The sequence below is a fragment of the Zasmidium cellare genome (assembly GCF_010093935.1).
Source record: "Zasmidium cellare ATCC 36951 unplaced genomic scaffold M409scaffold_32, whole genome shotgun sequence".
Lineage (NCBI taxonomy): Eukaryota > Fungi > Ascomycota > Dothideomycetes > Mycosphaerellales > Mycosphaerellaceae > Zasmidium > Zasmidium cellare.
Window position 1 is genome coordinate 331,433 of NW_022986976.1, and position 27,414 is coordinate 358,846.

Below are 27,414 nucleotides of genomic sequence, written 5' to 3' on the forward strand. Positions count from 1 at the left end.
GCGTGGTCTCCCTCCAGGACGCGGCCAGCCTGGAGGACGGGGATACCCTTTTGCACCTTTCCAACCTCATGGACGTGGTCAAAGCCCTGGACATGGTCAGGATCGCGGACGGGGCTCCTCTCGTGGTCGAGGTAACTTTACCGGCCAGGGACAGAACACCACAAATGCTCTCACTCCCGGACTGGGTCTTTCTCTCATCGAGGTGAATAACCTACGCACTCGGCTCGTTCTCAATGTCAACCCGAGCATGCTTCAAGTCAATGGCAGGATGCTCGCAGCGCCCAAGCTAAAGTATCTCAACCGCCAGTCGGTCGAAGCATTGGTCGAGGACAATGGGGTGGGAAGATGGCAACTGAAACACAAAATATTCTATGTAGGCTCCAACCTCGGCGACATGATCATCATTCAGGTCGGCAATGCACACGGACCAAGTGATCAGCTGGTTCGTACCTTTCAGAATGGCTTGCGGCAATACGGCGTCACGAGCAGGCAAGGCTTTTCTCGGGCTCAATCAGGTTTTGCGATGCCTGCGGATCTCAGCGCAGCATACAACGGGCTAAAAGCAAATTCAAAAGTCGTCCTGGTGATTCTCGAGGACGAAAATAACGACAACTACGCACTGGTGAAGTGGTGGGGCGATCAGCTCAAAGGCGTCCATACTGTCTGCTTGACCGACGAGAAGACTGGCACGTTGGCCAATCCAGGCTTTCTTGCAAACCTCGCTCTCAAGTTCAATGCCAAACTTGGCGGGAAGAACCACGTTCTGACAAGCGATGCGTATTCACGACTTCATCGACCCGACGCTGGCGACACGATGGTCGTTGGAGCCGATGTCACTCACCCAGGTCCAGCCGGCATCCCGCTCTGCCCTTCCATCGCTGGAGTAGTGGCCAGCACTGATAGGGATTGCGTGACTTTCCCAGGCTCAATGCGTCTGCAGCCAGGTCGAACAGAGGTAAGCAGCATTTGCTGACATCTTCAAAGGTACACTGCTAACATCCACAGGAAATCATCGACTTGCGAGCCATGATGGCTGAGAGACTTCGTGTGTGGCGTTCAAAGAACAACGGATCGCTGCCCGGCAGCATCCTTTTCTATCGCGACGGAGTTGGCGAGGACCAATTCGCCATGGTGAAGAAAAGGGAATTCGCAGCCATCAAAGCTGCTTGTGATGACATCTCAGCTCAAGACTCCATCGACTACAAGCCTGCGATCACCCTGATCGTCTGCACCAAGCGCCAGGCCACGAGGTTCTATCCAACTCAAGCCGACATCGACCGCCAGACAGACTACTCGGATCGCAAAGGCAACTTCAAGCCTGGTCTTGTGGTCGACGACCGCTCTATCAGACTCCCGCAGTATTTCGACTTTTGGCTTCAGGCTCACCAGCCTCTGCAAGGCACTGGCCGGCCTTGCCACTACTTCGTGATCGAGAACGGCATCGGCTTCACGCCCGATGAGCTTCAGCAAGTGGTAAGTCTACCTCGGGACAAATTTACAGAACGATACTGACACTTCATCCAGACATTCGATCTCAGCTGGGTCTATGCGACGTCAGTCACGCCCGTCTCCGTCGTCGGTCCAGCATACTACGCCGACAAGCTCTGCGAGCGTGGCAGATGCTACCTACGCCCACTTCTCGTCGGCCGGCATCCTCTTCGTCCAACCAAAGCCACTCACGACGGCTGGCTTCAGGGGCTGGGCAGGATGTCAGACGAGCAGAAGCGGCAGACAGTGGCCACCGAGATTGCTGCTGGTCGCTATCCCACTAACATACCCACCACGATCAGCTCGAATAGGTTTTGGAACCAAGGAGCCAATGAGAACCCTTGCGGTCGGGATGTGAAGGGTGGCATGTTCTACATTTGAGGTATCCGGCTTGGGAATGTAACAATACGCAATACGGTTGTATCAGTAGCATAATGTTGACCACAGTCCTTACCGATAGATAGCACAAGCACCTTCGGGTGCATGTCGCAGTGCCTTTAGCACTGTCGGCCAGCTATGAAGAAGTTACTTCTTCCAATTACCTCCCTCTTCTCTTTTGCTCTTCATTTCATGCTTCTCATTTTGAAATGACATTCATAAGCCGCCTCAAATCATCTCTCCGACCAGAATTGGATGTGATCCGCGGTTCAGCCACTGATGGAATTGGTGCCTCCTCGTTAACACTTTGCGATCGAATTTCAGAGAGACCGTCATAATCGTTCCGACTTTCACCTTCTTCAAACGCCTCCCAGATCTTCATCAAAACCACCATCTTCAAACTTCCAGACCTAATCCACCTCCGCTTTAGCCAGCTCCGCCCCACCCTCCTCCTCCCCCTCCCCATCCTCCGCCTCATGATAACAAGCCCTCTCCTCAAAACACGGACTCCTCAACATCTTCCGTTTCTCCTCACTCGCAAAATGCAACCTCGCCGCCGCCAGAATCAAATCCTGCGGCCACTCATCCTCAAACGCCTCAAACATCTGCCGCGACATGCGCGTGAGGTGCAGGTCGATGAGCAAGCGGCGGATCGTGGCGTCCGGGGGCGAGAGGTCCCAGATGTGGTTCAGGGCGGACCGGGGCACGGCGGTGTGCGGCATGGCGTCGAATTTCTGCAGGAGGCGGTCGATGACTTTGTTGCGGAGGGCGGGGGTTTGGAGGTAGTTGGCCAGACCCCAGACGCTGCCGAGATCGTAGGTGCGCGGCTGGTCGGCGGTGGTGGAGTCGTCGACGCCCTCCATTTTGAGGTCTTTGGTGTACGCCCAGTGTAGGAATGTCTCGAAGAGTTTCGCGGTGGTGTCTGGAAGACGGACGACCTTGTCTTGGCCTTCGACCCAGTGCTGCGAGCAGGCGGCTTTGAAGAAGGGGGAGTTGTCGCATGCTGTGCTCTTGTGGACTATGAACTTGTCTTCTTCGGGACCTACGAGGACGGTGATTGTTTTGTTGTAGCTGGATCTTTGAGGATGGTCAATTGGCTGCGACTGTAGAGGTATGTTGAGAGGATCTGGATTACTTGAAGCGTTTTGGGGCGGGCTCGGACATTTGCGTATTGGCAGGACGCTTTCCGCCTTTTCGTGGCATGTCGATTACTACAGGTGGATGTGCTGCTGATGTGGAGTCCTGTCTTCCGCATGTAATGAAGGCGACGGAGAATACAAGTAAGTGGTGGGAAGTACGTGCAGTTTTCGCGTCGCGTGACGCGGTGGTCGATGGATTCACTTTATATTTCAGACGTGTGAATCTTCCTCCGCCTCCGCAAAGATGGTGAGTCACAACCGAGTGAAAACGAAGATCAATTGCTGGGAATGCTGTCGGCGTAGACGTGTTGTTCGAAATGAAGTTGATCGCGGGGATTCAAATTAGTCCTCCCCTTTGCTTCCAAGGTGCACGATTAGCCCTCCGTAGGCACTGGGCGCCAGGAAAGTGAGTTTAACAGATACTGGTGAGGCGGAATGAAACAATTTGTTGGACTTGTGCATGGGTTATATTCTTCTCCAGTCGAAGGATGATCACGCTGCTTGAACCCCAGCCCCGTCTGCCTTCATGAGGTAAACGGTCGTTCCATCTTCTTCCTCTCCTGCCAGATGCACAATCTTCGCCAACAGGACCTTTCGAGTATTCCTGAACTCCCTACTCACATCTCGGCTCTCCCTCATCGTGTTCGTGGTAGTTGCAACGGTGCTCCATCGTTGGCACGTTCTTGCTAGCACCATACAGGTGTTGGCGGGTTGCCTCGAGAAGGATCTCTTCTGGCAACTCCTCCGCTTCACCAACCCCGTTATAGGCGCGATTTTCGCTCGCCACACAGTTTGTCAACAATTGGCGTATCGTGGAGCCTGGTGGAGTGATTTGCCAGATGTGCTTGAGGCTGGACAGTGCCACATTTCGAGTGTCTCCTCTTGCGACTTTGTGGATGATGCGATCGATGACCTGGTTCTGCAGCTGTGGAGCACCCAAATAATGCGCGAGAGCCCAGACTCTACCACAGTTGAGGTAGCTGGGTGGATCGTGCGCACCAGTGTTATCCACAATTGAAAAGTCAAGACTGCCGGAATAGATCCAGTGCACGAACACGTGGAAGGTTCCTGCTTCGTGTTGAGGCAGCCGAACGGTCTTCTCCTTGCCCTCCTTCCAATCCTGAGAAATCGTTGACTTGAAGAAGCTTGACTTGGCCGTTGCAAATGCCGTGTGCATGACGAATTCGTCTTTTCGTGACCCGACGATGACTTTGCAGGTGTCGGCGTAGTTGTGTTTGCTGCGCTTTGGCGGAGGTCCCGGCGACTCCTGCTTGATTTTCGGCGCCATGATTGACAGCTTGGCAGCCTACGAGCGCCTGTCAAGAGGATGAAGTTGGGCGGCGGAGCTCATGCAGTCACAGCTCGGGTCTGCAGAGCAGAGACTAGCGAGCCTAGCGTGGCAGCCAACATGTGAAGGCACGATCGCCCAAAGGGAAGTCACACAGAAAACATCATGAACATAAAGTTGAACGTGAAGACTCATCTGTTTTGATTGCCGCGACTATCTATGGTCGCCAAACGTGCATCCATGCCCAACTCATATGCGCCGCGCCGATGCCGTTCCCAGTGAATCGTGAATGTCAAGGAGACGAGTAGTCTACTCTTCCTCCTCCTCGCCGCCGTCCTCACCATCGTCACCCTTGCTCTCGGCGGCCTTGGCCTTCTTTCTCCTCACACGGCCTGGGCGCCCGCCGCCGAATGGCGAGGTAAGGGCGAAGTCGATGTGCTTCTGGGAGTCGAGACGGACAACGAAGGATGGGACGTTGACGATCTGCTTGCCGACGCTGTCAAGAAATCAGTATCTGTCATGATTCAGATGTGTTATGTGTCTTACCGGATGTGACGCTGGCGGATGAGCACACGAGCGTGGTGGATGGACTTGGCGAGACCGAGCTTGTAGACGCAAGTCTGGAGACGGCGCTCCAAGAAGTCCTCAACCTTCAGGGCCAAGACGTAATCGAGCTTCATGCGGGACTCGTCGAGCACACCGACACGGACCAGACGGCGAATGAGGGCATTGCCTTCGAAGAGACGCTTGGGGTCCTTTTCGTCACGGGTGAGGAGCTCACTGAGAAAATTGTCAGCAAAAGTATCTTCCCAAGCCCGGGTGGAGTACGATGCATACCGGGCAGCACGACGAATCTTGGAGAGGGTGAGCTGGACACGCCAGACCTCACGCTTGTTGCGGAGACCGTACTCGCCGACGATCTTCAGTTCGGAGTCACTGGGCGGTTGTTAGATACCATTGACGTGAACGGAGCAAGCTCACGCTCAGTGGCCATGGGAGATTACTGACAGACGAGCCGACTCGAATGGACGACGTGGGACCTTGTAGGTCTTGGAGTAGGAGCGTCTGGAAGATGTTAGCGGAGAGACTCAAGGTGTTGAGCAGACCTGAGAATGCAGCATGTCCAGAGTCGATGCAGGCGAGAATGCGATGTCCTTCAGTAGAAGGCGCACTTCAGAGCAATGCTCGTCAGCACAATGCATCGTTGCATGCGTATCTTCCGCTTTTCTCTTCCTCTTGAATGCATCCTCCTTCTGGGCCTGCGAGTCGCAATGTTCGCGCTCAGCCCTATGCCCAATTCCATCGCATTGCATTCCCGCCATGCATCGCTCCTGACATTGCTGCATCCTCGTATCGGCCTGTGGATGGTGACTTACGGGGCCATGGCTGGTTGTCGTGTGCTCCGTCGGAGTCGTGCTGGTCGAAGAGAAAGCTGGAGGCGAAGCGGGCAGAAATGGTCGTGGGCGAATTTGGGTGGCCCGAGCTCAGCTTGGCTTGGCACAGAAATCCACCACGACCAAATTTGAACCGAGCAGCGAAGTCGACTCTACCACGGACGCAGCGCCACGACAGTGAGTATTTTGCCGCAACACAGATCAAACATACCCGTGCTGACATCTGATAGACTCATAACCCCAAGACGTACGCACCGAACATCCCTCCGCGATCGCATCCACCGCTAACAACCCGCGCAGCCTTCAACCACCGTCACAATGGGTCACGCCGCAGGTCTCAGGGCTGGCACTCGCTATGGTCAGTACTCGCACACATCGTGAAAGAGATGGAAAGATGAAGGGAGGCAAATTGGGAACATGGTCTTGGTTGGAGAAGATGGGAACATGCGACTGACTTTTGGAAACAGCCTTCTCTCGCGACTTCAAGAAGAAGGGTATGATCGCCCTGGGCACATACCTCAAGCAGTACCGCGTCGGAGATATCGTCGATGTTGTCGCCAACGGTGCTGTGCAGAAGGGCATGGTCAGTACAATCTCATGAGGAGCGGCTACTTTCGCGATCCACGATCTCCCGAAATCCTGCACCTCCCTCGATTCACAAGCACGACTAACACCCTCCACAGCCATACAAGGTCTACCACGGCAAGACCGGTGTTGTCTACAATGTCACCAAGTCCGCAGTCGGCGTCATCCTCTACCGACAGGTCGGCAACCGCTACATCGAGAAGCGCATCAACGTCCGCGTCGAGCACGTCCGCCACTCGCGCTCGCGTGAGGAGTTCATCGTCCGTGTGAAGGACAACGCTGCCAAGAAGCGCAAGGCGAAGGAGACTGGCGAGCACCTGCACCTCAAGAGACAGCCAGTCAAGCCAAGAGAGGCGCGGACTGTCAGCGCCAAGGACAACAAGCCAGAGAGCGTTACGCCGATAGCATACGAGACGACGATCTAAGCGTGTTGCTGGCTTTGGTGGGCGTATGTCGGTGGGATGGCTTTTCCGGGCACTTTGAGCAGCGTGACGATAGGACTGCACCGCAGCCAAAGGCTTCTCCATAGCAGGCGAATTGATCATGCATGCTTCAAAGAGTCAGGTTCAACCAATATCTTTGTCATTTTTGCTCGTTGCTGCGTGAGAGAGGGAGACTGGTACCTGATTGTTTTGACCTCAGGCACACAGATTGCACGTGATTCAGCCCTACAGCTCCCAGACCTTACTCCATCAACATACCTTGTGCATTTCATCAAACTCAACCATTTCAAGACCTTCATCAAACTCAAAGCATGTCGCCATCATCATCTGCGCTGCCTTCGCAGAACAAGCCCCGATCCCGTCAAAGCTCCACCGCAACTCCTGTTCCCGGTCAAGAACCATCAAAGGTTTCATCGAATGCACCGAAACCATCATCACGACCGCAATCGCCATATCTCCAAATTCAAAGCTCTTCGAAACCTCCACATTACACGGTCTTCATTCGCCTGCCTTTCACTCGGGGTGCCTTTGAGGATCCGCCGCCGGTAGAATGGAATGCAGCCAAGGACAGGCAGTTGTGGAAGTTGATTTCTGGTGGGAAGGGAGATGTGGATTGGGAGGGTCTGAGCAATGACTTTGGTGTGGATTTGGGGTTTCTGGTTATGCAAGGGGCGTGGTAAGTTGAGGATGAAGCAAATTTGATGAATCTGCTGACATAAACACAGGTTGAGCGAGCGGCACATGGAGAGAATGCGCAAACAAGTCGGTCGCATAGCTCAGGGCGATGGCACGGGCAGCGGAAGTGGAGTGGGAGGTATCAGAATGGAGAGGACAGGAAGTCGAGAATCTAAGCTGCAGACTGGATCTACTGTCTCTGCTTTCAAGCGGGACAGTCCCATCACGCCAGTTGGTGGTGAATCATCACCCGGGACCAGTACGCCGCAGGGGAGAGTACCGATATCTCGTACGCCATCCACCACAACTGTCACGCAGAGCAAGATAACTGGTTCGAGGATACAGCAACCTCTACAACGTGCATTGCGAGGATCGAGTGGATCAGGACGAAGACCCGCACCTATTGCTACATCAGCTGGCCAGTCGCCTCGAGACGAGTACTACGAGGATGCTATCGAACACGAAGGCCCATCAGAATCAGACTCAGAAGAAGAGCCCTCAGCCGCATCTCGAAGCCAAGCATTCCGCCGCCCGCTCGTCAACCGAAAAGCAAAACAAACCCTCGGCACACTAGGCTCAGACGGCGACGCAGAAGCAGACGAAGATGATGACGACTCAGGCGGCTACCTCCCCTTCGCTACATCCTCCAAACCCGACCCAGCAGCAACCATCCGCGGCTCACCAAAACGACAGACTGCCACAATCGCAACAGCAAAACCTAAAACCATCCGTGAGAACTCCACGGCAACTGAGTCCTCTGCCTCTTCAGCCAGCATGCACCGACAACCCTCCACCGACACGGACAACGGCACCGAAGGCCGCCAGCAACGACCTCCTGGGCCTCTGAGTCCCCGTCATCGCGCCCAGCTTGCGAGCATGTCGCCTCGGTATCGCAAAGACGGTAGCGAGGGATCGCCCAGTATGGGCAGCAGTTTCAGCGACTTGGACGATGCGAGCGTGACGCAAAGTGCGTTGGAGGATGCTTTGATGAGCAATATGCGCACGCAGGGGAGTTACGGGAGTAGCATCGGCGGGAGGATGAGTAGTCTAAGGGATGCATTGGGGAGGAGGGGACAGTGAAATAATCCCAACCCAAGAAACCATGCGCTCTGAACGACCTAACCTAATCAACGACCCCCCTCGGCAACAGCGCAACATAATCCACCGGCGCCGGCTCAATCCCATCGGGCGTGCCCTTAATCGTCAAAACATCCCCTTTCTGAATCTTCACATCCGGAAACGTCACCCGCGTCGCCGAATGCCCATCTAGATAAATCGACGGCGTGTGGCCCAGCTTTCCCGTGTCCACGATGTCTCCCGTCCACTTCGCTACCACTTGATCCCCAATGCACACCTCGTACGTGCTGTTCCCGCCGTACATGTCGTAGTAGTTGATTGCGAGATCGTATACCCCCGAATCAAACGCGATGGTCGTGGATGCCGTCCCGGTCGTAGAATTGGACCTCGTGACGATGGCCGTGGCGTTCGAGGCCGTTTCGAACGGAGCCACGGCGTAGATTTCGTACCCGGAGAGGCGCATGCTCTCCGCTTCGATTCGCCAGGGGTGGTGGCCTACCCTCCCGGCTTCGTCGGGGATGCCGGACAGGTTATGGTAGAAATTCGTGATTGCGTCGCGCCAGACGAGCGCGTGGCCCGCTTGGAATTTCTGGCGGAAGAGGACATCGTCGTATCTTTCCGTGTCCATGTAGGGTTTGAGGGATTCCCACATGCCCACGAAGGAGTGGGCGGTCAAAGCGCCGGCGTAATGTGCATCGTAGAAGTGCTGGATGACGGACTTGCCGGAGGTGAGCGTGTGTGTGTAATTGACGTGGTGGAACCAGAGGAGGAGGTCGTCGGGGGTTGTGGAGATGTCTTCGTAGAGGGAGGCGATCTCGGGCGGGTATTGGCCTGAGTAGCCCGTGCCGTTTGAGACGGTCCTGTCCATTCCGATGGAAGCTTTGTCCGCGCGCGTCCATTGGCCCCAGCCGTTGTTGTCCTGGCTTTGCGGGTTGGGTCCGAAGTGCGTGTAGAGGATATCTGTTAATGTCTGGATCCCGAGATTCCCGCTGTAGTTCTCGTACGCGGGCCAGGAGGCCAGGGACATTTCGGTGATTGTGTCGATGACTTGCTGGTTGTGGCCGAAAGTGAGGCGGATCCAGTCTTGTAAGATTTCGGTTGGGTCTGCGGTCCAGTCCCATGCGAGGCGGCCGTAGGCGTAGAGGTTGGACATGGCGAGGTGGCTGCCGAGCCAGGTGGTGTTCTGGCCGACGTTTACAACTCCAGCTGAGCCGCCGAGGGGACGGTCGAAGTGTTGGCCAGTCATGATGTTACGGACGAGAGAAGTGGAGTTGTCGACTCGGAGGTCGAAGTTTGTGATTGTCTTCCACAGTGGTGGAAGGTAGATTACATGACATTGCTGACCAAGGTATTCTTGCGTTACTTGAAGCTCGATGGCGGTGCTTGTGTTCCGGAGATTCGCAAATAGAGGTGAGACTGGCTCGCGGACTTGGAAGTCGATGGGGCCGTATTTGATCTGAACGACTACATTGTCGTCGAAGTCGCCATCGAGTGGCTGGAAGTAGTCCACGGCAGCTTTGGCTCGATCGGCTTTCCAGTCAGACTCGTTAAGCTGATCGTATACGAATGCCCGAAACATCAAGATGCCTCCGTGAGGTTTCAACGCTTTCGCAAAGAGATTTGCTCCTTGAGCAAGAGTGCGGTTGTATTGGATGGGGCCCGGCTGGCCCTCACTGTTGGCTTTTACAAGGTAGCCAGCCATGTCTGGGATACGTTGATAGATCTCGTCCGTCTTGTCATTCCAGAAAGCAATGACACGGCTGTCTAGGGGATCGTATGTCGTCAGATTGGTGATGTTGGCGGGAGAGGCAAAGTACAACGACATGCCAAGCTGGACTCCGTAAGGCCTGAAGACGTCCGCGATTCTCCCTAGGCCTTCGATGTTGTCCGGTTGTAAAGTAGTGTAGTTGGCGTTGACATTGTTGACGATGACTGCATTTACTCGGATCGAAGCCAAAAGTCGTGCGTACTCTGCCGCTCGTGTCAGGTTGGCCACGATGGCTCCATCGTCGAAGAAGATCGAGTTCCCAGCAAAGCCTCGCTCAATGCTGCCGTCCATGTTGTCCCATTCGTTGGTCCATCTGATCGGTGCAGACGGGTTGGTCGGATACTCGACTGTTGAGAAATTTCCCTGCGCAAGCATTGAGAGGTATTCAAAAGCGCCATAGAGCACTCCGCGTTCGTTCTGACCAAGGATCCGCACCGTGGTGCCCTGAGTACTCAGCCAGAAGCCATCTTCCGAGAGATCGGGATGAAGCGTTGCATCTTGGTACACTTTATTGTACTGCCCAACAGTGCCCACGAGAATAGCTGAATTTCCTGCTGGAGCGGAGTCACAGATTTCAAGGTCCTCTCCAAGAATGCCTAGGATACCCTTTTGAAGCTCCTGCCCGGCGGTGTAGACTGGACTGGAAGAAGAGTCATTGAGCGCGACAATTCTCGAAGGAAGAGAAGAGCGGTGATGGCCACGAGGAAGAGGTGCGTAACGAAGCCATGCTTGGAGGCCATCTTCTCCGGCCACGAGGCCAATGAACACGAACAGGAATAAGAGCTTGAGCATTGTGAATCTATTACCTGTGGCTGAGACCTACCTGGTATTGCAATGCGTGGCTACTTGTAGCACAGGACTTCGGGGCATGCATCAGCGAATTCAGCCTATTTGCCGGGGGTGGATCAACGCGGGGAAGAGGAGGATGCGTTGGGGGTCATAGACACTAGTGGTTGCGTCCATGCTGTAGCTCTCGCGGCAATATAGGGTGAATGGAGGTGGGTAGGCGTAATCGACTTTTGAACAGTTATGGGAAAGAGAGCAAAGAGGAGAGCTGTGGGAGTGGGAGTGAGGACAACTGATGTGGATTATGCTTTCACGCTATACCGCTTTGGGCTGTTAGCGTAAGTTCCTGCCCACCTCGCCTCCTCATGAGGAGATGGCACACACGACATCGCTCGCCTTTCACGGCCATATCGCCATGCCGTCTGGACAGGATGGCGCAGGCTCCGATGCGTACAGGCCGACTTCGATCGACTACATCAATCTTCCCAACCCGATCGAGCCTTCCCAGCCGCAGGCCGGCTCTCAGAAGCACCCCTTGAACGGCACGCCACATCTCGAAAAAGCGAGGCTTGAGAAATCTTCTAATAGTGACCTTTTCAAATTAATTCTCGAGCCGTCTTCCGAAAGACCTCCCAAACGCCAGAAAACATCAGAAAATACTACGTTGGATCTGCCCAAGCTTCCTGTCCGGAATCATACAACCAAGCGACTCAGAATCCCTCCAACGCTTTCTGGACTCCATCAGCCTCCCCCGAATGCTGGACTGCTCCCCTCTATCAGTGTAGAACAGCCCCAGGTACTACCTCCTCGCCAGCCGGAGCCTGTCATCGAGCCAGTATTACCGAAACCTACGGAGCGAAAGGAAGATTCCAGTGGTGCTCGACCTACCAAGCCTGATGATGCACCAGCGCCGCCTCCACCGAAAGCTCGGCAGCGGAGAAAGTGGTCTGACCAGGAGACCGAAGACCTGCTCAAAGGTGTCGCCAATTTCGGAATTGGTAGCTGGACCAAGATTCTCAACTGCGAAGAATATTCATTCAACCAACGGACAGCCCTCGATCTGAAAGATAGGTTCCGCGTATGTTGTCCGAGCTCGTACAAGAGTCTGAAGGCCTTGAAGGCATCTTCCAGTGGAGATCCTGGTGCGCAAGCCAAGCAATCAGCCAAACCCAAGACGACTACCAAAGGCCCTCCGAGAGAAGAGATTTCACCGTCCAAGCTTAAAGAGTTGGGCATCAACGAGCCTTTTGTCAACGTCGGCCGAAGAAATCGTCATGAGTACACCACTGCTGAAGACGAGGCACTTCTGCAAGGTTTCAAGAAACACGGCAACGCTTGGTCAACGATCAGGAAAGATCCCGATTTTGGCTTCTCGGGACGCAGGGCGGCTGACCTGAGAGATCGCTTTCGCACGAGGTACCCCGTCGAGTATTCGAAATCTGTGCCCAGCTCGTCTGCCTCTTCAGTGGCAAAGCGAGCCGTAGAAGACAGTGCGGAGAAAGCTAGCGGGTCGGAGAGCGAAGTGGTGACAGACGCTCCAAAAAGCACGCCGTCAAATAAGGAAGACGCCACGACTGCAAAGCCTGCTCCAACAAGGAGACCGCCTCACTTGCCGTTCTTCTCTCTGGACGATGTATTCCTTGGTGGAGCATTTGGCGATGATGACGAGGAGAACGGCGAGCCTATCGTCTTGGATAGAAGGATCTTAGACTGGGCAGGGGCGGATGCCGGGAAGACCTCAAACGCTGAGGCATCTAAGAGCACTGGCATCGACCCGCTCATGACATTAAAATTGCCAAGGCCTCTGTCCAACAACGTGCTGACCGCTCTCCCTTCAGCACCTCCAGCGTCCCAGAACAATTCGAACTCGCTGCCATCGCTCGCGAGCGTACTACCTGACAATGCATACCCTGATCAGATCGAGCTGCCTTCTTTGATGCAGATGATAGGGTCTCTGGACAACGACGGGAGAAGTGGAGGTGGAACATTCCCTTCTTTGGAAGATCTGTTGAGCTAATTGGTACAACCACGACTCGCGATTATGGATACGAATTTGGAACACGACGTTGGAACGCGAGTTTGGAAACATCCTTCGTTGGCGATTATCCAGCTTCTCTTGGCGAATGCAACCAATCTTGCAACACTGTTCCTGCTAGGCGCCTCGCCATCACTCTCTCCACTGCAAACCATGAGACCACGGATCCATCCAACTCATAATACCCTTGCATCTCTCACTCCTTCACTCATCGACATCGCCCTCACTGCCGTCAGATGCATCCTGCACCATCTTCTTCAACTGCCGTCTCTTACGCCTCGTATCCCTCTCGCTCTGCTGCTCCACCAGCCAGTCGCGGACTTCCGTGCTGCCATCCTCACCGCGCTGACAGATGAGTCCGTTGATCGCCTCTCCGACATTGCACGCCTTCAAACAATCCTTGCAGAACCAGCCGAACCTAGATGGTGGTTGACTGGGAAGTTTTACACAACGCAGATGAAACCAGCCCGGATTGCACTCGATAATGTTCAGTGGCCGCAAAATGAGGGATAGGGAACGGAAATGATGTGGTCTTACCTGTCGGTTGTCACACCGAATCATGTACTCCAAGTCGACGATGTCCTCCTCCGCCATACCGCACAGGCACCACTTACCATCGGACGCAGTCTCCGTGGAATCGCCTCCACAACCTGCCACTCTTAATGCCACAGCGGTGTCGTCGGCGATGAGCGAGCGGGCGAACTGCACGAACTCATCCTCTTGGGGCGCGCGTTTGCGCTTGCGTTGACTTGGGGTTGGGGTTGGCAGCTGGAGGTTCTCTGAGCCTGGAGACTCGATGGGTCCTCCGAGCTTGTCTTGTGCGAAGATGCTGAGGTTGTCGTGACGACGAGGGGTCTTGGCTCCGCGCGTGATGGGTGGCATGTTGTGGAGTTGTCGATCGGAAGGCGGTGCGATGTCAGAGTAGCATGAGGCGAATGATGGTAACCAGCGACTCTGGATTGTAGAAGAGGAGGTCAAAATCGGAAGGTGTGGTCGCTTTGTGTTGGCAGCAAACGGCATCAAGCGGCGAGTTTTGGCGACGGAGAGCAAACAGCGTCAGAAGAAGCCACGACCAACTCACCAGGAGGGTCGACATCATGTGTGAAGTGGAACAACTTCACCTTCACGAGAATGCTACCGTCCAGGATGACTCAACCACACATTCACTCTTTCCGAAATGCAGCACCCACCGTCAAATCATAGGGGCAACCGGACTTACCGCATTGAGACTCTATAATGAGTTTCAGATCTAGCTCTCTCATCCAATCACTCAACGCAGGCAAAGCTAGCAGAGGTCCTCACGTCCTAACGGACCAGACCGGTTAGTGGCGTAGCGCGGAGAGTGGTTGGATGCTTTGCTTTTTGGTCATCTCCCTAGACCCGGGTTCGAATCCCCTACGGACGCGTTGAATTTGGCTTTGGCAAAATTTGATCAATGTTCCTGTCTATCTTGATTTAGACTCAACTAGAGCAGGTTGTTTGATCTCGACTACTGCTATTCTTTTCTCGTTCCGTTTAGGGGAATTTGTCCTTATCGACCAGCCACCGATTCGATGGAGCCAAGGTACCATCACGCGCTTGAGCACTTTCTATCCGGAATATCGCAGCCTATTCTCTTTCACTTTGAGCGGAAAGATAGGGCGGTTCACAGTTCCAACTACTTCTTCAACAAGATCACGTGATTGAAGTCGCATTCATGATCAATCCAAGTGCTTCTTCGGGATTCCTCTGGAGACGATGAGCGTCATATGTACAGACCGATCTGATATCACAGTCCACCTGTGCAGACCACAAGACATCTAAAATTCGACTAAATCGACATGGACATCCGACTTTCCAGAAGATTCCGCAGAATCATGAAATCACGCTATCGTATCATCGTCATTACAACTTTCGCTGCCATTCTCGCAAACCTTCTAACACATTAGGACGACTTCCTCATGCGCACTCTGTGGCCTCAATTACGCACCCACCTCGCAAAGCCTTCACACGATTTGAACAGCATCTCACGAGCCATCACAACAAAAGTAAACCCAACAATGTTCGGGACAGAGCAAACCAACACCATGAACCCACAAGACAAACCACAAACGGAGTCAAATGACATACCACTACCTCTCCCACCACCTCCAAGTGAGGAGGAAGCCTCCAAGCTGGACATGTCGAGCGGCGAGGCAACAGTGAAGATGGATGCTCTGGGGCCTTTGGTAGTGAACCAAGACGGCACGCTTTCGAGAATCGAGAATTGGGGTCAGATGACGGATTTGGAGAAGAGGAATACGTTGAGGATTTTGGGAAAGAGGAATCAGGCGAGACAGGATGCTTTGAAAGCGAAAGGGGAGGAAGAGAAGGCGTGAGGCGGCGATTTCAAGGGTGTTCTAGCGGTAAAAAGGCTTGGGTGGAACGCATTGATTCCGTTAGAGTATCTTGGTATCTGCTGATGCATTTCATGGAATGGCACTCTCTCTGGCCGTATCAGACTACAACGCCGCCGTGGCGAGATTGTTCTCAAAGTTGGAATCGATGAACGGCACGTTGGCATCACCTGCAGCACCACAGAATCAGCACTCAGCAACCTCGAACTTCTACGCAGAATGAGAAACTCACCGAAATCCGTACTCGTCAACGCCTCGCTCGCAGCGCTGGGCAAGCTCTCCCACGCAATCAGGGGCTGCTCATCCCCGACCGTACTCGTAAACCCCAACTGATGATTCACCGGCCAAGTATTATAATACCTAATCAACGGCCTCGTCCCACTCAAGTTCGGGCTCGTGCTCGTCTCGTACTCTCCGTGTCCGCTCACCGCCACGCCGTTCAAGGTTGCGGAGGTTGAAGCGGACGAGAGCCAGACGACGATGCTTTCCCAGTCGTGGCGATGGCCGAGCCCGGTTGAGGGCGAGTCTTTGGGCCAGTACCAGGCGTACATTATGGCGTAGGCGCCATTGTATGTTGTCGATCGACTGTACACCTGACCGGTCGAGTCGAGACAGTCGCCTGTTGGGTCGCCGGTAGGGTTCAGGCCGCCGCTGAGAAATAGTGTGAGTTCGTTGATTGTTGCTTTGTTTAGTGCTTTTCGTAAACTCACCTGGTATTGCCTTCGGCATCGACAGCAGGGTAGGGCACGCAACCGCTCTCGCGAGATAGGTATGGCTTGTATTTGAGGTAGAGGTCGCCGGTTGTGCCAGACGGGACTGTCTGAGAGAAGCCTACAACTGCATCGTGGGCTATCACTGCTCTTTTGTCGATAGCGGCAGCCGAAGCCGCGGCGATAAGGAGAGTGAAGGTTTGAGTGAGCTTCATGTTTTCGTCGGTGGAAGTTTGACAGTTCATCGTTTTCGTGGGCCTGTTACGAACTCTTTATACTCGGTTTCTTCCCAGCACAAAGCCCGGGTGCCCAATAGACGAAACAGTCCTCGTGCTCGAACTGCTGCTCTTCCATTCGCCGTTCCTAACTCTTAATATACGACTTCTCGCCATATGCATGCCGTTAGCCTCATCACGTCTCCAACGCTCGGAAATGTTGCACGTGCTGGAAGTGGTTCGCAGAAACAGGCACCCTTGAATTCTCCGGGATAGATTGATTCAATCCAGTGGTCTTGGCGCTTGCGTTGTGCTTGTGTAGTGCCGGAGCTGATTCTGGATGGGGAAGGTGGCCTCGAACCCCTGGCTGCTTTGTGGAGAAGGGGCCAGTTGGTCCTGTCTTCCGCTTTCGAAATCATATTTCTCAACATGGCTCCCATCGCTCTTGTATTGCCTTCATGATTGCATTCGTCCCCCCACCGCTATGAAGTATAGTACGACTAGCGCTGTGTTTATACCACCCGGGACAGTTCAAATTTCTGGTGATGGGCATCGATAGATAACATGTCGAGCTCTTCTCGAAACGCTGATTTGGTTAGGCTGCAGTACAAGAAAACGAGACGAAGCCTCTCGTCGTGACGAAGTGGTTGGCCGTTTGAAAATGAGATATCTCAAAGGAAATCTGTGAGAAGTTGCAATAGCGAAGGAGGAGCCTTGTCATTCCAATGTCAGTTTCCCATGCTGAATGTAACTGAATTACTTCGCAGGCAGCACCTCAAGGTAATTAAATGAGCGAAGGAACGATACGGCGAGTGGTAGAATCAGCGCTTGATAAAATCTATGCGTCTCCAGATGATACATGTTCCACACCCTCGGGCGACGTCAATAACTGTCGCCTGTAAGTCATCGCACTCAACCCCTTGAATTTCTGGTTTGGACTTCATTAGCGTACACTCTGCACGAATGTCTAATGTCCTCGAGATGACTTACTGTTTTCATCTATTGACATACATTGTTGTAGCTGTTGTCGAAGTCGTTGACGTTCATTAGGGCCCGGATGGCTAAAGAAGACTCTTCCTGAATTACCCGTAAACGTCTGAGTATAGCTGTTTGTGTCTCCGCAAGCATCAAGTCCGCTACCTGGGAAACCAGAGCGATGGCGTCGGCCGCTCCCGTCAGTTGGACAGACTTGACGTTGGACCAGTCGCCGTGGCAGCAGACCGGAGGATTGTCGTTTGTATCACCAGTGCAACTCCCAGCATCGAATTGGGTGGCAGTGTAGAAGCTCAACGTCCATGAGTCCCCAAGAACACCATTGACGAGAAGAATAGCAAGCGCTCCAAGTCGAAGCATCTTGACAGCTGTATCTTGCTTGTGTGGATTTGTAATCGAGAGGAAGCTGCAATGAGTTTGCTGGTCTCGTACCGAAATGGAGTGGAGGATGATGATACTTTATAATGCTGCGCACAATTCTCATCTAGACCCGCTCATGGCTTCAGCTCAAGGAATCGACAAAATCACACGATGTAGCATGGCCTAGGCTTGACGCACAGCGAATCTTGCTTTGTAATGGCTTGTACCTTGCAGAGATCAACTTAAGGTGAGGCTACGGCAGACATCATCAGTTCGCCCAACTAGTCTTCAAGGCTCCTGCGGTTTGGTAATTGTTGTTGGTTTTGCCACGAATCGCAGCCTGGGGTCGAGCTGTAGCACTAACTCTCACATATCCCAATGGTGCCATCGTCGGTTTAAGATTTCGACCAAACGGTGGTAACGAGCAAAATGTGAAGCTACCAAATAAGTCGCAAGATCTATAGATACTACGCCAAGTTAGCCTTTGCGCACTAAGCGCCTCCAAGTACGTTGCGCTTGTAAGGAGCTCGCCACGATCTAGAAAACAGCTACTCAGCGACAGTCCATAGCATAGCCCCCAAGAACGTCCAAACAGAGCACTATTCCAAACAAAAGTATCTTAGGGTTAACACTTAGAAGCATGGCTCTGTCAGCCTTAGACTCAGCTCCGTCTCTACTGCGTACCATTAGCTACTCGAAGCTAAGGCGTACTAACTGCCTCCAAGTGCATTGCGCTCATAGACCACCGCGACGATCTGCAAAGACAAGACACTTGCTAAGGAATAAACTATGGCACATCCAACAAGGACCTACAGACAGAGCCCTATCCCAAGAGAGGGCGCTTTAGGGCTGACGTTTTGGAGTGCAAGCTTTGTCAGAATCAGGCTGTGCTCCATATCTACTACGCTACATTAGCTGCTCGAATGCGGTCAAGGTGTTCTATAAAGCCTCTCGCGTTATTTTACTCGTCACTTCAGCCTCCCAATCCTCTTCAAATCTACATCATCAACCTCTTAGTGTAGTCTCCGCAGCCTACATTAAGTAAGTAATGCAACAGCATTTTCTACAACATGCTTCGTCCAGATCAGCTTACAAGTTCTTTCAGCGACCATGCAGATCAAAGCCGTCTCCAACTTGCTTTTTGCGGCAGCCTTCCTCAAGGGAGCGTATGCAGCTTTCTGCCAAGTTGGTGCTTACACTGGTGTCGGTCCAAATGGGTGCACCGGTCAAAACGTAGGAGAGGCTTCTCAAGACGGCCAGGGCGAGTCACCATGTCAGCCAGCTGGGGCAGGGATCTGTCTTTTCGGGGAAGATGCACGAGATGGACAGTACTGCGTTGGCTATGGCTACGCAACGGATGACTGCAGTGGGCCTGGACAGGTGGTCGGCTGTGACGCTATCACCAACAAAGTCACTGGTAATTGGCAGTCGATTGATGTTGTATGGCAGGAATAGTGGGTGAGAGTTTTGGTGAATTGAGTTGTTCCACATTTTTCGTGGGGCGGAGGTAGCAGATCAAACACTCTCTAGGTGTCAAACTATTGGATTTGGATCCGTGTCAAGAAATGTCGAAGGCAACACGCTGTGGTTACACCCGCTTTCAAATATAAACGCAGAGTCACCAGTCGAATTGATACAGTAGACACGTCCAGCAGAACGGCAAATCCAGAAACGTCGGCATTACTAAGAGGCTATATCATCGAAGTATTTTCAGCCTTGATTTCTTCTTCAGTCGCTGGGAACTCCTTCTTGGGCTGGAAGGTAGTTTGACATCCATATGAGCCGGAAGCTAGGCTATAATACTAGAAACCCTGGTTCCTATTGTCAGCCCCAAGGGCTGGTCTTTTGATGTAGATTGAAAGACTAGGTCTAATCATTGATTATGAGGCATTGTGTGACTTACAAAGCACGTATTGAGGGGAAAGTGCCATGCTCTCGGAAGTGCATTAAGCGTCACATCACCGTCCGTGTCAGCCTTGGCCAAGGCTACAAAGTTGATGAGCCGCGGTACATTGGCTATCAAGATAAATTGCAGCTCGATCCTGTACATGCCGAGTAATGATCTTCACTGTTGCATGAGTTCGAGTAACATTCCACTGTAACATCGGCTGGTAGAAAGAGGCCGTGCATTGAGTCTACGCTACATGCTTGCAAAGAGCATGGAGGGCGAGATATGCGCAGAATGGAATTTGACAAAGCCCTGCAAGGGCATATCACGGCGAAGGAAGATAACAGTCCAAGATAGGCCCTGCAACTGACGCCGGAGGCTTCGTCCTCAAGATGCACATAAAAGTCGGCATCTCTCTCTCCTCCAAAACTCTTTCGAGAAACGAAATTGCGCAGCCTTCAATCATCTCCAAGCAAAGCGCTACTCATCCACAATGACTCGATTCTACCTCTCTATTTTGCTGGCGTCTCTGACCGCCGTTGTAATCATGCTGCCATGGGCTCAGGCATTTTGTGACCAAGATGCCGGCGGGCCGGCTCATTCTGCGGCGCCATCGATGACACGGGTTGCTGGCAGAATCATACCGTGAACATTAAAGCTCTTGGACTTGGGAGTCTCTGCTAATGAGACGCGCAGATGCTATGCTGTGGCGTGATGGGTCAGGGAGCCTACTCCTGGGAGGCCACGGGGTTGTGCCAGCAAGGTCTCGCATGCAACTGCATGGGGTCTATTCCAGGGTGCACAGAGTGACACTCGACATCGGGAGAGCACAATGGCACTACGTGGTCAGTACAAGATCTATTAATTGGAGTAATGCAGCTGATACGGCGGAAGTGCCGCGATCTTGGACCAGCAGACAGTGGGAAAGAAGTGTCTTTCATTGTCATTATGTTCAGAAGACATTCCTTGCGCAAAGTCACGGTATATTAGTATCCGTACCATCAATGGGACATTGAAGGGCCCCAAAAGCCGTAGAAACAGGAATGCAAATGTTTGGTCCTCTTCTCAGCACATGTGGTATCATGCATTTCTAGACATGATATCTTGCAGCGCACAAAAGGACCCATTGATGCTGACTGGTGGAACACTAATCAGCATATTCACATTGTCTCATTCCCTGCGCCTGTCAAAAGCAACGCAGAAGATCATGTGGTTCTTGTTACCCCTAATGACTTTCCAATCGATCGTTGCCAGAAACGGACAGCGTTCTCTCGCGAGGCTGTGCCGAGACGCTGTGTTCCAGTCATGCAACACTCCAGCTCGCCCACCGAACGAATCTAACCATCACTCATGGCTTTTCTCCAGGCTCGCCGCATCTGCATCTGAAACTCCATAACGACTTTGAATTTGGTGCTTCGACGAGTATTCTCGCGGGTGGGGGTGAAATGCTCGTCGTACTCGCCGTCGATATTCGAGACTCGCTGGATCCATCTCATCTCTCGATCAAATCTGGACAGCCTATGGTTAGTGCGCTTGACTTCGACGACGAGACAGATAATCGCCAGGGTGAAGAGTTCGTTTTCGCGGATAAGGAAGTCGAGGAGAAGCATGCCCACGAAGTTGAGGAACAAAATTCCGCCACTTTCTTCGACCAGCTTGAATGAGCCCTTTTCATTTGTCAGTGTGTCGAGCAGAGGGGTCTTCGCAAGATTGCCTGTCAGATTATTGAAGTACATCTCCATGAATGTGTAATTGCCTCGCAGCGTCCAGCACAATACCAGCCAGCAGAAAACGAAGTACGTATAGCAGGTGAATCCAGTTTTGATGATGCCTCCTTCCCAAAAACTTGAAAAGATCTTAGTGATCCACATAATGAGAACGACGGCCGCGGAGAACACAGAGCCTAGGAGATGACCACTGAATACGCGGAACTCGAGGAAAGGGATAAATCCAGCGGAAAGGGTGAGCATATCGTCACAAGGACCAGTCTCCTGTCGGATTCTTTCGATCTTTTCCAGTAGGGCATCGCTGACTCCAGGTCCATAATTGTTGAGAAGCATGTCTCGAAGCTCGAGAATACCCTCGCGATTTTTATCCCACCAATCGAGTCCTCTCATGAATGGTGGAAGCAGCTCATCGTTCTTTCGTTGTGCTTCCCGACGCTCTTCCTCCGTGCGCGGAAACCTGTCCTCAAGCCTTTGAAGGGCAGTACGAACAGCCCACTCCTTGTACCATCTGATACGGTTCAGATTTCTTGTAATGGGTGTCCATTCTCCAGACTGCATGTAGCCCATGTACAGAAACAGCAGCAAGGACTCTCCGTTCGGTGAGATGTGTTTAACGTCGGCGCCATGGTCGAGCAAAATGTCGAGACACTCTTCCGAACGCCGGTCTGTCGCTGCGGCAGCGTAGAACAAAGGGGTGAATCCGCGGGCTGTGACAAGAGACACTGCTTCCAGCGTCGTCTCCAATATGCCAGCTAAAAGCTTCGGCTTGCCGTACAACGTAGCGTAATGGACGATTGTGTGGCCTCGATGCTTGTATGTCAGCTGGCTCGGGTCTCGACGTAGCTCGGATAGAGCCTCCTCGACCTTGTTCTTCGCTGCAAGTCGCCATACTGGGGGTCGATCATCGAGATCTTCTATTCCGAGCCTCGTACCAGCCTCATGTACTCGCCATGCCATATATCCGAGCGGAAACTGCCGCCGAAGTATGGGCGTGGTTGGTTCGGTGGTAAGCAGAATGATACCGAGCAATGTCACGGCAATGATACGAATGGCGAGATCGTCATCTATGTGCTTGTAGAATTTGGCAGGCTGAATGTCGAAAGCCATGTAGTCTTCGCGAATGCTCGTTTTCATCCACTTAGGCAAAGTTTTCCAAGTTGTCTTCGCGTGAGCAGAAAAGTCCCAGCTCATCTTGGAGAATTCGAGCTCTGCTCTGTACTGTAAGGACGTCAGCAGTGTAACTCATCTATCAGCTCAATGCCGTACATTATTCTGCGCTCCTTTCATCCCTCGGAACGGAATCATGTGTATCATAAGGAGCCTTCGTTCGTGCGCATAGCGATCACTATGGAGTGGTCAATCAAATGTATTTGACAGAGTTTGGTACACTCACTGGCCTAAGAGAAGCTCCCTAACAGTCCCCAGCCCCTGGGTCGTCAGACGCTCGTTCGGGTTTGACACAACGGTGGAGTGTAAGATTTTGTGCCACGGTGCAAATTCGTCTGCACCGTATAGTCGGTCAAGCGTGTAATCGAACTTTGCTCGTTGTATGTCTGGGTGAAAGCAGTCAGGCAAGTGGACGTCTGAATCCCAATCCGGGGCAACAGCCACGAACATTGCAACGAGGCCGAACGAAAACACATCTCCAGGGCATTCGGTATTCTTCATGAGGTAATCATCGTGCCCGCCCGCAGCTGGTGCTGCCCAACGACTGGTCAGCCCCTTCCGTTCTTGACGGTGCTCCTCGCTTCCAGGGAAGCCAAAGTCGGCCAGCTTTGCAACAAACCCGGAATGCGAGTCTGGGTCAGAGAAGAGCAGCACATTATCCGGCTTGAGATCTGCGTGAGTAATGCCGTACAAGTGCAGGATCTGAAGGCCATCCGCGATATCTGCGACCAGTTCCGCACTCTCGGTGAAGTCGAGCTTCCTCTCTAGCAAGTGAGACGTCAAGTCGCCCAATGACCAATCCACGACAATCAGGGGTCTTAGCACACGAGGCTGGGCTGGTTGAAGGTCCTGAATGTCATCGTCTGCGAAAGAGACCGCTCGCAGACTTACAACGTTGCGGTGGCTGGCCAAGGGCTTGTGCGACATGACGCGGACTTCGAACAGCGCATCTGCCAGAGCCTTGCCAAAGTCCTTGACGCCATTTCTCACCTCCTTGACCGCAACGATTTCGCCATCCATCATGCCTCTCCGGACCGCCATGCTACTGCCAATGGCAGGGGCATATGGCAGTATTTGAATGTTGGATTCAGCTGTGCATGTCACTCTGCTCTGGACAAGCTCCAGAACAAAAGCCGATGCCCACGACAATCCCGAAATAGCAAAACTAGGTAACTCGGTTGCTCGTGGTGACTCTGTTTCATCTGCTTTTGCAGATGGAGTCTTTGTCGCATAAGCATATTGTTGCAATCGACCAGGGGCGTAACTTTTCTTCTTAAATGGTCGGAGCGGTGCCGGCTTCTGCTTAGGCGCCATTGTCGATGTCTTTGGGTTTGAGCACCGAGGACACACTCCCAAGCGATATTGGAGTGTTGTACAGCCTTAGCCGCAAGGATTCCCGTCGAGAGAAAGTGCGGCTAGGGCATGCGCTTATAAGCGTTGAGACTTCCACCGGTATTGTTACCCTGTCAGGAGTCGTGCATAGACCAAAGCAGCTTTAGCAGGGGTGTTGAAAGTAGGATGTAGATCAGATGCCTGTGTTGTGTTGCTCCGTGAAAAGCTATCTGCATTCTGACATCAGTGTCAATCTGTAGCTGAGCAACGTTAATGGGCTACATTTCAGCCTCGCGAGCCAGTCACAAGTTCCCAATTCTCATCCTCGTCTTCAGGCAGGATCAACAATGGCATTAGCAAGCGCCCTCGAAGTCATTTCTCTGGTTGAGCTCTCCGTCAAATATGGCGAAATCATCAAGACCTTCATCCACGATGTGAGATACTCCGGCGAGGAGCAGGACGAGATGCTAGTCGATGTGTCCTATCGCCTCAAAGTCATCGATCTGCACGAAGGGATGCTGCAGAAGCTACCAAAAAGTGACGTCGAGGCACTGCAAGACAGGATGAAAAGGATGAAGAAGTCGGCCGAGGAGCTCGTGGGGTTCGCCCAAAAGCTGAGAACAAGTCCATATGGAGCGCTGAAATGGGCGACTGGCAAGAAGAGGAAGCTGCAGAAGATTGTCGACACGATTTTAGGAGATCAGGCTAACCTGGCGTTGGAACTCATCGTCCATGGCGTATCCTCCATCCTGCCGATTGTTGATGGCGAGACAAGAAAAATAGTCGACTTCATTGACAAGTCTCTGGCGAGACGCCAGGATACGAGTCTTGAGGTGGAGCTGGAGCTTCCTCCAGTACTGCTACACGTATTGGATGGGCGCGAGCTTGAAGACGATAACTTCGAAACGGGAAGATCGCAAAATGGGAATCATTCGATTGTCGAGACGCACTCATGGGAGAGTCCGCGTGACAAGGAAAACACGCTGCGCCGTATCCGTGAAGTGGCGACGACCTTTCACGCCGCCACGCTAGATGATCGCAACTTTCAATCCAGAAAGGCGAACATTGCGCAGTGCCTTGGATATATCCCATTGAGCAAGTGTGCCAAAATGATCTTTGAGCTGCCGAGCGGCATCGTAGGGATCCAGTCGCTGCGTCAATTATTGGCCACAGAAAACACGTACAGTCTCAACGCTCGCCTTGGGCTGGCAAGATCGCTCTCAACTGCCGTGTTCTTCACGCATGCGTACCAGTACGTTCACAAGAATATACGCTCCGCCAACATTATCATCGGTCATGGTGATGCTCAGGACGCCGCTAAAGACTTTGGGCAAGTCATACTGGCAGGTTTTGGAGATTCCAGAGCAGTATCCGGGACCTCGAGGGGGATTAGAGATGCTCGGCATGAATACGACATCTATCGACACCCATCCAGATTAGGCGCCGAACCACTTCCAAAGTATACCTTCCTGCATGACGTATATTCTCTCGGCGTATGCCTGCTGGAGATTGGCCTCTGGACTAATATGCTGGACAAGAGTTGGAAGGAGTTGCACGATGCAAGTCCTCATGAGCGTCCGGGTATGCTCAAGAGCTATGCAGAAGAGTTCCTTCCCATCGAGACGGGGACCGCCTACAGAGACGTCGTTCTGGATTGCCTCGGAGGCGTCGAGGGTTCGTTCGTTGACGCTGTAGACCAAGCCAGTGACGGGCGACAGGTTGGCATGGGCTACATCGAAGTTGTCCTCGATGGCCTTGGTGCGATTAGTGTTTGACCGCTTGTAGATGTCAAACTTGTTTCTTTCGCCACAGTATTCTGAATCCAACCAGCGAGCTCCCCAACATGCAAAGCGTCGTAAACCACACAAGTCTTCGATACTTCCCAAGACCAAAAGTCTCAAGATCAATCTCATCGCCAATGAACAAAGTGCTCAGAGGTCCCTCCAGAATATTCGAGACCCCACGCAAAAAGCTCAGGACGGCATATAGCAGCATAAACAGTCCCTCTCCAGGATCTCCATCCTTGGTCGAATCGATGACGGTGGTACACATCCTTGTATAAAGCACACTATAGCTCGCGCTAAAGAAACCCCAGATCAGAGCGAATGGCGCCAGATAAGCCATGCCTCTGGCTGGACCCCAGAGGAAAGCCGCAGCGAGACCTGGAACGATAGTGGAGATCGAAGCGAGAATATAGACGTTGACGCGGTCGGAGATCCAGCCTTGCCAGAGCTGTCCGAGGACTTGAGCAAGCGAGATGAGAGCGAGGAGCCCGGAGCTTTCTGTCGAGGACAGGCCCAGATCTTTGGCAAAGGAAGTGATGAAGATGTTTGGGAGGAAGAATGTGAGGCCTTGGAGGAAGACGGCGGTCGCAAATAGTGGCAGGTGAATGGTCTTGCAGTAATTCAGTAGAGTGGTGATTCCTGGTCCTTTGGCCTGCCCGAATGAGTCGTCCCTGTAGTTGTGGGTGATCCCAGGTCGCATGAGGAACAATCCCGGTCCAGAAAGCACAATCGTCAGGACCGTATACCCACGCAACGTGTTCCTGAACCCAAATTTCTCCAACGAAGCACCCAATCCCAACGGAATGAACAAGCCCGAAAACCCACTCGCACAGAGCAAGATCCCATGCGCAAGCCCCCTCTTCTCCACGAACCATTCATTCAGCATCAACAGCAAAGGTGTATAACACACCACCCATCCAAACCCAAACAGCAGTCCTTGAAACAGGAGAAGCTGCCACGCCTCCCTGGCGAAAGAAGCCCCTACCAACCCAATCATACACAACACATACCCAATAACCACCATCTTCCTCCGATGCTGCGGCCAGCGCATCGCGATCGGATTCGTCACCGGAATGCCGAGATACGTGAATCCTGTCGCCACGGCTCCAATCGTGGGAATAAGACTACTGTCGCGAAAGAGCTCATGTTTCGAATAGTATTCCTGGAAGACGCCAAAGCTCAACGCGAATGCCCAGACGGTCGCCTCAAGAAGCAAGGCTCCGAAGAGGAAAGTCCAAGCTCCCCGGCCGCCGTCGATGGGCGGGAGATCTGTTGAGGAGGTTGAGGAGGCATCGTCGGAGAGGAGATGGCCGAAGTCTGAGGAGTGGAGGGAGTCGGCTGAGGGGCGGCCGCCTGGAAGTTGTTGGAGTTCGTGGAGAGGGATATCATCCGAGCTTGCTATAGAGGTTCGACCGTGGTCGTATGCTTTGGACATAGCATTGTTTGGCGGTTAAGGTTGCGACTGGCTGTAGGATGAGTCCCGGAAGGAGCGATGCCCACCAATGCTCTCTTCACAATTTCGATGTTCTATGCAAGCATTATCGCTCGCCGTAAGACCATCGTAAACATTATCATAGAATGTTGTGATGAAGTGGAAGGGAAGAGAAATGCGGGCAACAGAGATAGGCGAGACACGTGTGATACACGCGATCGGGAAGGAATTCGCAATCCATGCAGCCTGCCGCTAGCGCGACGCTAGCCAACGGCCAATCAATGTGAGTGAATGTTAAGATGCCGATGTTGCGATCATGAAAGCAGTTTGGGCTTTCAATGTCGTACTGCGTGTGACTCTGCGGTGATGAAGTGG

At 52.9% G+C, this 27,414-nt stretch overlaps 15 protein-coding genes across 15 annotated transcripts; 6 read left to right on the forward strand and 9 right to left on the reverse strand.

Annotated features, from left to right (window-relative positions):
* Positions 1–2,276: 2,276 nt before the first annotated feature.
* M409DRAFT_26579 (uncharacterized protein) lies at positions 2,277–3,069 on the reverse strand (the record flags this gene model as incomplete). Its single annotated transcript, XM_033808171.1, has 2 exons — positions 2,277–2,943; positions 3,002–3,069. The coding sequence occupies 2 exons, from the start codon at positions 3,067–3,069 to the stop codon at positions 2,277–2,279; spliced, it is 735 nt and encodes a 244-aa protein (XP_033664023.1).
* Positions 3,070–3,618: 549 nt separating this feature from the next.
* On the reverse strand, positions 3,619–4,293 carry M409DRAFT_57802 (uncharacterized protein; the record flags this gene model as incomplete). Its single annotated transcript, XM_033813732.1, has 1 exon — positions 3,619–4,293. One exon carries the CDS (start codon positions 4,291–4,293, stop codon positions 3,619–3,621), a length of 675 nt encoding a protein of 224 aa, XP_033664024.1.
* A 309-nt stretch (positions 4,294–4,602) lies between these two features.
* Positions 4,603–5,677, reverse strand: M409DRAFT_57803 (uncharacterized protein; the record flags this gene model as incomplete). Its single annotated transcript, XM_033813733.1, has 5 exons — positions 4,603–4,789; positions 4,840–5,073; positions 5,131–5,229; positions 5,302–5,358; positions 5,670–5,677. The coding sequence occupies 5 exons, from the start codon at positions 5,675–5,677 to the stop codon at positions 4,603–4,605; spliced, it is 585 nt and encodes a 194-aa protein (XP_033664025.1).
* A 328-nt stretch (positions 5,678–6,005) lies between these two features.
* On the forward strand, positions 6,006–6,697 carry M409DRAFT_37339 (uncharacterized protein; the record flags this gene model as incomplete). Its single annotated transcript, XM_033810716.1, has 3 exons — positions 6,006–6,045; positions 6,155–6,270; positions 6,371–6,697. 3 exons carry the CDS (start codon positions 6,006–6,008, stop codon positions 6,695–6,697), a joined length of 483 nt encoding a protein of 160 aa, XP_033664026.1.
* A 329-nt stretch (positions 6,698–7,026) lies between these two features.
* On the forward strand, positions 7,027–8,470 carry M409DRAFT_26583 (uncharacterized protein; the record flags this gene model as incomplete). The annotated part of the gene is made up of 2 exons (XM_033808172.1): positions 7,027–7,391; positions 7,441–8,470. The coding sequence occupies 2 exons, from the start codon at positions 7,027–7,029 to the stop codon at positions 8,468–8,470; spliced, it is 1,395 nt and encodes a 464-aa protein (XP_033664027.1).
* A 43-nt stretch (positions 8,471–8,513) lies between these two features.
* Positions 8,514–11,027, reverse strand: M409DRAFT_26584 (glycoside hydrolase family 67 protein; the record flags this gene model as incomplete). Its single annotated transcript, XM_033808173.1, has 1 exon — positions 8,514–11,027. The coding sequence occupies one exon, from the start codon at positions 11,025–11,027 to the stop codon at positions 8,514–8,516; it is 2,514 nt and encodes an 837-aa protein (XP_033664028.1).
* A 409-nt stretch (positions 11,028–11,436) lies between these two features.
* M409DRAFT_68751 (uncharacterized protein) lies at positions 11,437–13,038 on the forward strand (the record flags this gene model as incomplete). The annotated part of the gene is made up of 1 exon (XM_033817977.1): positions 11,437–13,038. The coding sequence occupies one exon, from the start codon at positions 11,437–11,439 to the stop codon at positions 13,036–13,038; it is 1,602 nt and encodes a 533-aa protein (XP_033664029.1).
* Positions 13,039–13,260: 222 nt separating this feature from the next.
* On the reverse strand, positions 13,261–13,938 carry M409DRAFT_26586 (uncharacterized protein; the record flags this gene model as incomplete). The annotated part of the gene is made up of 2 exons (XM_033808174.1): positions 13,261–13,533; positions 13,594–13,938. 2 exons carry the CDS (start codon positions 13,936–13,938, stop codon positions 13,261–13,263), a joined length of 618 nt encoding a protein of 205 aa, XP_033664030.1.
* A 1,058-nt stretch (positions 13,939–14,996) lies between these two features.
* M409DRAFT_57807 (uncharacterized protein) lies at positions 14,997–15,413 on the forward strand (the record flags this gene model as incomplete). The annotated part of the gene is made up of 1 exon (XM_033813734.1): positions 14,997–15,413. One exon carries the CDS (start codon positions 14,997–14,999, stop codon positions 15,411–15,413), a length of 417 nt encoding a protein of 138 aa, XP_033664031.1.
* Positions 15,414–15,536: 123 nt separating this feature from the next.
* Positions 15,537–16,356, reverse strand: M409DRAFT_68752 (uncharacterized protein; the record flags this gene model as incomplete). The annotated part of the gene is made up of 3 exons (XM_033817978.1): positions 15,537–15,601; positions 15,664–16,082; positions 16,142–16,356. 3 exons carry the CDS (start codon positions 16,354–16,356, stop codon positions 15,537–15,539), a joined length of 699 nt encoding a protein of 232 aa, XP_033664032.1.
* An 838-nt stretch (positions 16,357–17,194) lies between these two features.
* M409DRAFT_26589 (uncharacterized protein) lies at positions 17,195–17,709 on the reverse strand (the record flags this gene model as incomplete). Its single annotated transcript, XM_033808175.1, has 2 exons — positions 17,195–17,284; positions 17,368–17,709. 2 exons carry the CDS (start codon positions 17,707–17,709, stop codon positions 17,195–17,197), a joined length of 432 nt encoding a protein of 143 aa, XP_033664033.1.
* Positions 17,710–18,819: 1,110 nt separating this feature from the next.
* M409DRAFT_57810 (uncharacterized protein) lies at positions 18,820–19,164 on the forward strand (the record flags this gene model as incomplete). Its single annotated transcript, XM_033813735.1, has 1 exon — positions 18,820–19,164. The coding sequence occupies one exon, from the start codon at positions 18,820–18,822 to the stop codon at positions 19,162–19,164; it is 345 nt and encodes a 114-aa protein (XP_033664034.1).
* A 1,770-nt stretch (positions 19,165–20,934) lies between these two features.
* M409DRAFT_57811 (uncharacterized protein) lies at positions 20,935–23,805 on the reverse strand (the record flags this gene model as incomplete). The annotated part of the gene is made up of 3 exons (XM_033813736.1): positions 20,935–22,542; positions 22,591–22,669; positions 22,718–23,805. The coding sequence occupies 3 exons, from the start codon at positions 23,803–23,805 to the stop codon at positions 20,935–20,937; spliced, it is 2,775 nt and encodes a 924-aa protein (XP_033664035.1).
* Positions 23,806–24,170: 365 nt separating this feature from the next.
* M409DRAFT_26592 (uncharacterized protein) lies at positions 24,171–25,216 on the forward strand (the record flags this gene model as incomplete). The annotated part of the gene is made up of 2 exons (XM_033808176.1): positions 24,171–25,075; positions 25,159–25,216. The coding sequence occupies 2 exons, from the start codon at positions 24,171–24,173 to the stop codon at positions 25,214–25,216; spliced, it is 963 nt and encodes a 320-aa protein (XP_033664036.1).
* Positions 25,217–25,647: 431 nt separating this feature from the next.
* Positions 25,648–26,880, reverse strand: M409DRAFT_33581 (uncharacterized protein; the record flags this gene model as incomplete). Its single annotated transcript, XM_033810298.1, has 1 exon — positions 25,648–26,880. A coding segment is annotated over one exon (1,233 nt), but the record flags the coding sequence as incomplete, so codon positions are not given.
* Positions 26,881–27,414: the final 534 nt, after the last annotated feature.